At 29.7% G+C, this 8,658-nt stretch overlaps 1 protein-coding gene across 1 annotated transcript; it reads right to left on the bottom strand.

Annotated features, from left to right (window-relative positions):
* LOC113758620 (adenylate isopentenyltransferase 5, chloroplastic-like) lies at window positions 1-1,226 on the bottom strand. The gene is made up of 2 exons (XM_027301395.1): window positions 758-1,226; window positions 1-362 (listed from the first exon to the last, which is right to left on the bottom strand). Exons 1-2 carry the CDS (start codon window positions 1,224-1,226, stop codon window positions 1-3), a joined length of 831 nt encoding a protein of 276 aa, XP_027157196.1.
* Window positions 1,227-8,658: the final 7,432 nt, after the last annotated feature.

Here is an 8,658-nt window from a genome sequence, read left to right as displayed (position 1 = left end):
CTATGCATTGAGAAATGGACTGAGTATCTCCATGCATGGGTCGAGGACGCACATATTCCATGCATTATCAGCTTCTTCTCCGCTTGTTTTCTCGAACACAACTGTAGCATCGATGCGGCTTATGGGCCATCTAAGCTCGTTCTTTAGCCTCTGAATCTTCTCCACCTGACGGCAAGCTAATTTGCAAGTGTTGCTCTTAATTTCTTCAATAGCTGAAGCCAGCAACGTCTCCTTGCTTGTTTCGTCCATTTTTGCCTCCGCCCGAAAGTACTCGTCCATTTCAGGGACTCCAATTGCCCGTCGAATGCCTCTGCCATAATCTGCCTCCGGATCAAATATTTCTCCAACTTCTTCAACTAGGCCTGCTTATAGTGATGCAAGCATTAATCTCTAGTATTAGATTGATTTCAACCTTTATTTGAGCCGTATAAATCAAGAAAAAGGACCCAACTCACTAACAGTCGTGGCGAATTCGTGATGTAATTTCAATTTCGGTCAGAAAATAATCCGATATGAAAAATTGTTTGATTATTTTACGCATCCTTTTATCACAATAAAGCACATCTAATCTACTTTGTCCGACCATAATATACTATATGTTTTTTGAGATAAGACAAATGCAGACCTAATCTATATCAAACTCAATACTATACAAGCATGGATGTTACATACACACACACACACATATATATATATATATACACACACACACCAAAGGGGCAAATTAGAGAGAGAGAGAGAGAGAGAGGGAATAGACCTGCATCCACCATCTGATCAACTCTTTTGGAGACATAGGAAAAAAGAACGGGTAGGGAAACATCAATCCAAATGAAGCAACAAGCGAATCTTGATTTGAACTTGTAAAGAGGGTCCTCCACAAGTGCTTCGAGAAACGAATTGGATCCACCAACAATGATTGGGAATCGACCAGAGTCCAGAATCCTGTCTATGGCTGAGAGTGCCTCGTAAGAGAAGTCACGAGTAGTGAAGTCGGAATCAGGCTCCACTTCTCCCAGCAAATGGTGCGGCACCCCTTCTCTCTCCTTCTCGGTAACCTTGTTGGTCACAATGTCAAGTCCCTTGTACACTTGTATTTTGTCCGAGTTTATAATCTCAGCAGGAATTTGGGTTGCCAGGTCGATTGACAGACGGGATTTTCCAGTTCCTGTGGCTCCCATGATGAAGATCACCTTGTTCTTGTTGAAGATACCGCCAAAGCAACCCATGCAGCTGCCCAACCATTAAGTTCCAACCACAATTAAACTTTTTTGGAACAGGGAAAGAAAAAGAAGAAGAAGAAGAAGAACGATTATTTAACTGTAAAATGTTTCCCATTGCTCGGTAATATGAAAAGAAACAGGCCCTAATCTGCAACGGCAAACATCAGTACAGATTCTACAGAATAGAAAAGAAAAGAAGAAGAGTAAATTTTCTGTGTCATGGACAAATTCAAAAAAGCAAACGAGATTATGCAGGAATTAGAGAGGAAGATGTTAGTTTCCTTTTGATGGTCTTTTGGAGGGGTTATGTATGACTGAATCCTTTTCATCAGGTGCAACAGATTTACTGATTAAGCTGTCTTGGGGATATGGGTAGCAGTGAAAAAAAAAATAAAGAAAGAAATTTACCATGGAATACTACGGCTGGGTTTATATTTACCCGTTACTGCTGAAGACCCCATTTTTGCAGCATTCTATAGCTTAAATCTGTTCGAACTTGCAGTCAGGTACCCATGCTCTGGAAAAAAGCTCATTTTCAAAAGAGTATTTGCGGATTTAAGAAGAACTATAGCTACCATAGCTGTTAGCAGGTGGGATGAACAAATTTCTCCTACTCTTTGTTTTTCAGTTCATGACAGACAATCCACCGTTGCAAATTTCTCTTCTACAAAAATTAATCCACCAACAATATAATAATATAAGCCATAATTTTGATCATGACTGGACCATGAAATTTTTTGTATGGATAGAGGACCAGGTGGCAGGGATTCGTTGTGTGATTGCTCATGTGTAGGTTAGATTCCATACCAACTTTTCAAGGTTCGTTAGATCTTTTGGGAAAAAAAAGAAAAAGAAAAAGAAAAAAAAAGTGCTCTCGAAATATAAAAACAAATTTTTTCTGATTTCATGTTTGGCCAGAAAATGCTGAACAAAAAAAAAAAAAATGCTATGCCATAAAGAAAAAAGACGTACAAATGGGATTTTAAAGGGGAAACTTGTCAACCTACCTGGTCTAAGGAGAACTTTTTGAGTTGGTGGAGAAAGTGGTGGTAAGTGTTGGATATTGGAAGAACTGACCAACAGTGCTGGAGGAGGCACCCGACTCAGGCATATATATATAGTGCGTGAGGATCCTAGTACTTATCTCTGTTTCATCCTCTCCATGGATCGGTTCAACTAATCAATTAATAACTTGCCATGAATAATAAAGACGGTATCCACCATATGACCAATTTTTTTAATCACTTGCCATGTATATATAAACTATAATAAAGACGGTATATATTCACCAATGTGAACGCTTTTATAATGTCATCATACCAAATAATTAATGCTTAGCATTTCATTCTCATCAGCACTCCCTCATGAATATAGAGTAAGAATATTCTTACACTAAATCTAAGCAAAAGTTCAATAATCAATGAGTCGACCGTATTCTTCGACCAACTCGCTATTTTCTCGAATACTATTTTAAGGAGTCTGGACTCACTTAAATGTCAAATCTAAATTCTTACTCAAACGACCATAGCTAGTAAAATGTTGTATGCTACAACAATATGATTAGAAAAAAACTTTCGAATTTCATATATATTTAAAAAAAAAAAGAGTTAATTTGTACCTTTTGACTAACTATATAAAATACGAATTTTTTTTGATGTATTGTACTACACGAATAATATTTAAATTTATTCGCATAATTTAATATTTGTGGCAAGGATAATAACACATCTTTCTAGTTTAATACAGCACATATCATAATTTCTATTGATTTGTACAATATAAAACTAATAAGATGATGAAAATTTAATAACCCAATGTCTCTTATGGAAGAATAAGACTTAAAATTGATATCAATGTAGCACTATTTTTGAAAATTTCAGTAATTTAGTACATATACTAGCATTCACATACTAGTATATATATATATATATATATATATATGATCAAGGGAGAACTCTTAGAGTCTTTTCTATTGTTAGATTTAGGATCAAATCTTGCATCTGACAGTTGAGAGTGAAAAGATGTGTGAAAAATGGGAGGGAGGATTAAAAAAATTTAAAAACAAAGTACCAGAATGTCTATATCTATATAAATCATAGAACAGGTTTTTGGTTACAAGCCTTCCTAGACCACTAAACTCTCAATTCCCTTTTTTTTTGTAGATTTTCTATTTATTTTAATTTCTAAAATGTAATGAGTTAATTTCAATATATTGATTGTAGACTATATTCTTATCATTTCAAAATTTAAATTATTTCCTAATACCTTGATAATACACACGACTTTAACAAACATTTATATCTGTATAAGTTACAGAAGGAGTTTTTGCCTTTTTGGTTGGAAGCCTTTCTAGGCCTCCAAGCTCTCACTTCCTTTTTTTTTATTATAGATTTTCTAATTATTTTAATTCCTGAAATTTAATGACTCGATTTCAATACCATCTATATTCTCATCATTATCTCAGATCCTAACACCTTGATGATACTCACGACTTTAATATCTATATCTATATTTGTTTTAATTCCAAAAATATAAAGAGTTAATTTCAAAATATTGACCATAGACTATATTCTCATAATTATTTCAAATCCTAACACCAAGATGATATGCACTTTAACATCTACTATGCTTTTGACACACTTTATGTACTTATTTCAAAATTTATAAATATTTATTTTTTTTATAATGAACTATTATATGCAAAATTACGTTAGGGGATTTATGTGCTTTTCTGAAAAATCTATAGATACTACTATATTTCTTTTTATTTTTTAGGAAGTTGTTGTATTTAAAATGATGGTAGAGAAAAAGAGGGAATGTGAGTAAATGTACTCAAAATTAGGGTTGAAAAATAAATCAAACTATTTGATATTCGAACCGAGTTCGATTTGGTAAAAGCTTGTTCGACCTTGGTTCGCCAACTAGTCAAACTAAATCGAAACAGCATTTTAGGTTTGACAACATTCAAGTTTGATAAGAATCTTGTTCAAACTCAATTTGATGAACAAACAAGCCAAGTTTGAACAAAATTTTAAATTTATTAAAATAATCAAACAAGTCTCTACACTAGGGTGTTCAGATTGATTATATTCATTTACATCCTTACTCAAGATCATGGCATAGAAAAAAGAAGGAACTTGAATATTTTAAAATTATTTTTAGGGGTTATTTTTGGTATAATATTAGGTGACATAAATTGTTTGCATTAAAAGGAGGCTCTCTCATTATATGTAATATAGATATCCATATCTATATAAATTATAGGAGGAGTTTTCGGTCAAAAGTCTTCCCATACCTTCAAACTCTCAATCCTTATTTTTTGTAGATTTTCTATTTATTTTAATTCCTAAAATGTAATGAATTGATCTCAGAAATTGATTGTAGACTATATTTTCATCGTTTTAAAATTTAAATTATTTGAAATCCTAACACCTTGGCGATACACACGACTTTAACATTCAAAAGGAAAAATGAGTTTTCTAGTCCACATATATTTTTGGTTATGTATTAATCTAATCTAAATTACTATTGTGAATTTTTTCCTTTATTCCCAAAATCTATTTGGTTTTTATATCTATTATCTGTGTTTTCAAATTTTGAGATTATCTAGACAAATGTCTATATTTTACATATTATCATCTATGTCTCTCTATATATGTATAAATTCTTCATCTAGTTTTTATTCTAGGCCATTCGAAAAAGCTCCTAAAAACTCTCTTTCTCTAAAAATATGCAATTCAAAAATAAAAAATATATCAATTTACAATCTAAAGACCTAACAAGTACGTGAAATAATAAAATTAAAACTGAAACAAAATTTTAAATCATTACGATTGAAAACAATTTATCCAATTATTAGGTTAAAAATCACTAATAAATTTACTAAATGAAAGAATAACTTTACAATTTTTAAATTTTGCTATAGGAAGTAACATATGCAATTCCCATTCAAAATAAAAAATATAAAAATGTAGTCAACCAATAGTCTAAATTTTATTACACAATAAATAGATTAAACTTTTTTATCATTTTTATCTAAAAAGCTTATTTGTGATAAAGAATAGTAAACAAAAAAAAAAGAGTTTTTCACTGAATGAAGAATGTAATTCTTGTTCTTATGTTAAGTGAATTCCAATAAAAAAGTATGAATAGTATTTTTTTCTTAAGAATTTGTGGCAAATTTAAAGTTTATATATATAATTAGTTTTGATAAATTTAGGGGATGGGAAGGGTCTGGAAAAGTATGGGGTTTTGAAAAAAGGTTGTAGTAATAAATTTAGTTGTTACACATTATGGTCCATAGATGACACAAGTTGTTTCTCTTATGAATATTAAAGTATAACAATACTTTTATCTTTTATGTAGTGTGCATGCTCCTATTCATCATTGTATTCTATATCTTGCTTAAAAAATTGGAAAAATCGTTCAAAACGCCCCTTACGTTTTGCAAAATAATTTTTTTTGTTCCTCGCTTTTAAAAGTGTATTTTTACATCCCTTACAAATTCACATTGGTCAAATATGATTCATATCTAGGTTTCTGACTAGTTTTTTTATCGTACTCCACCACGTACCTTATACGTGATCATTTTTTAAGGGTAAAATTGTCAAATCAAAATTTGCATTATCTGATCCATAGTCCCTCACATTTCATACAATGAATTTTTTTGTCGCTCACATTTCATAAAATGAATTATTTTGTCCCTTACATTTGACAAAATGAATTTTTTCATCCTTCATATTTTACAAAATAAATTTTTTCATCCCTCATTGATCATGCGTACGAATAACTTTTTTTTAATTCATGTATATATTTATTTGATTTCACCTAAATATACTATTTAAGTAAAATTAAATAGATATATATAGGGGTTTAAAAAAATTATTAATTTTTCACTAATGTTCATTTTCTTTTGCTCGAAAATTGAAAATAAAGAAGATATTTAATTCTAAATATTATCAAGTATTTATATTGAATTAAATTTGGACAAAAAATAAACAAAGGAAAAGTATAACAAAAAGAAGTAAGTGATTAACACTTTCAAATTTTAAGACAATCAAAAATAAGAAATTCAACTGTTGGTCTTAAAGGTGGTGAGTAAAAATTTCAGATTTAAATTGTAATTTGTTAGCATGACTATAGAATTCGAATTAGGACTGATTAATTAGATGATCTTATTATACAACTTAATAAATGAATTATTATCAAAAGAGAAATGCTATAAAAATTGAATAGATTCACATGGTAAAATCAAATAAATATATATATGGGTTTAAAACAAAATTGTTAGATTTAAACTCATGTATACATCTATTGAGTAGCATGTATACAATTACAATTAGTCTGTTTAGATGAAATCAAATAGAGATATATTACATGCTATTCGTACTGTTTATGTGAAATCAAATAGATATATACATAGATTTAAAAAAAAACTATTTATATACATGGTCAATGATGAATGAAAAAAATTCATTTTCTGAAATGTGAGGGATTAAAAAATTTACTTTGTGAAATGTAAGGGACGAAATAATTCATTTTGTGAAATATAAGGGATTATAGATCAGATTATATAAATTTTAATTTGACAATTTTGCCCCTAAAAATGATCACCTGCAAGGCACGTGATAAATTCCGACAAAAAAACTAGTCGGAAGCCTACGTAGAGACCAAATTTGACCAATGTGAATTTGTAAGGGACGTAAAAATATACTTTTAAAAGTGAGGGACGAAAAAAGTCATTTCACAAAATATGAGAGACGTTTTGAATGATTTTTCCTAAAAAATTTACTCACCTCTATTCACCAATATTCTCCTACTTAAGTTGCATATATTTAACGCATTATATTCTTGTTTTACAAATATAAAGCCATCATGTACTACTTACTATTTTAGGCCAAATAAACAAACAAAGATTTTGAAATTTAAAATTTAAAATTATATAAAATAGAGCCTTGATAATTATTTTTATTCTTCTCGAAAGAATATGATACTCAATGGATTTTATGCCCAATGTAATGAATTTGACATTTTGGCAAATGCTTTATTGAAATTTCTAAATATTGGACATAATAGTTGTGAAATGAATTGACATTTAGCAAATATAATAGGGTAAAAAACAAAAAAGTCTCTTGTGGTAAGTTTAAAACACAGAAATGCTATGATCTCAAAATATATAACACGACATCTTATGCTTTGGACTAAATTGTAAAGGTGACGGAATCCGTTAAACTTAACGGAAATGACTTATTGGAACCTAAAAAAAAAAATTTATACCTAATTTTTATCAAATATACCTATTATATCCCTTAACCCTCAATTCTCTCTATTTAGAGAATAAAACAAATGATTTTTTGAGCTGTCTTTTGCTTAATTATATCAGGGCATTTCGGTCATTTTGTCCATTTCCGTTAAGTTTAACGGATTCCGTCACCTTTACAATTTATTTCAAAGTATAAGGTGTCGTGTTATATATTTTGAAACCATTGGGGGCTTTTTTGTGTATTAGGTTTATCACAGGGGATTCTTTTTGTTTTTTACCCAATATTTTATATGTTATACCACATTTTTTTTTGTAATGCATGTTTGCACTAGATAGATGTTAGCTAAAAATTGTTTTTTTTTTTTAGATTTTTCAGCAAGAAATAGGTGGGATTTATATAAAGTCAAAAGTGGGAATTGTTTGATATTTCATAGGTTAAACTATTGTTTATTAAATTTTTATGTGTTATGTATTTCCATAGCTGTTTATTTATTTATTTTCATAACATTCTTTATGAACGTGCGTAGCACGGACTTTTAAAGTAGTATGCTTAAGTTTGTCAAACTCATATTAAAATAGATTAATCTTTCTTATACTGACAGTGTAGCGTTGAATGAATGGTAAATATGTAAAATTTGAATTTAAAATTTAATTTTTACACATATGTCAGGGATATCCAATGGTGGTAGTGCATAAATTGTCAGTGCATATAAAATTTACTCTATTAAAATTATATAATTTGCCTAAGTATAAAATTCCATGATGTGGATAATAAAAAAAACATATTCTTTTATATTAGAGTCCGTTTCTAGTTCTGAAAATCTCCATATACATGTTTATCAAAATTTACAAATATTTTTTTTTATTTCACTTATGCTTTAACGAAAAAAGTGGTATCTCCTTTTCCTTAAAAAGAATCAAAGTGAAATAGTAAATTTTTAAGTTCATACGAAGAAATTCCTGGAGACAACCATCCACTATAATAAATATTTTGTTTGCTTGAAAGGGGTAAAAAAGTGTGTTTCGTTGAAATGTCTCCTTAATGTTTTAAAATTTAAAAACAAAAACTCTTTTTTTTTTTTAATTGGGTGGTGGAAAGGAACACCTCATTCTATTTCTAATGGGCGAGCAAAAGAAATAAATAAATAAATACGGGAGGGATTAAAGAGTGTACTA

This window comes from Coffea eugenioides, chromosome 2, assembly GCF_003713205.1.
Source record: "Coffea eugenioides isolate CCC68of chromosome 2, Ceug_1.0, whole genome shotgun sequence".
NCBI classification, from domain to species: domain Eukaryota; kingdom Viridiplantae; phylum Streptophyta; class Magnoliopsida; order Gentianales; family Rubiaceae; genus Coffea; species Coffea eugenioides.
This window is presented reverse-complemented; position numbering and strand designations above follow the sequence as displayed.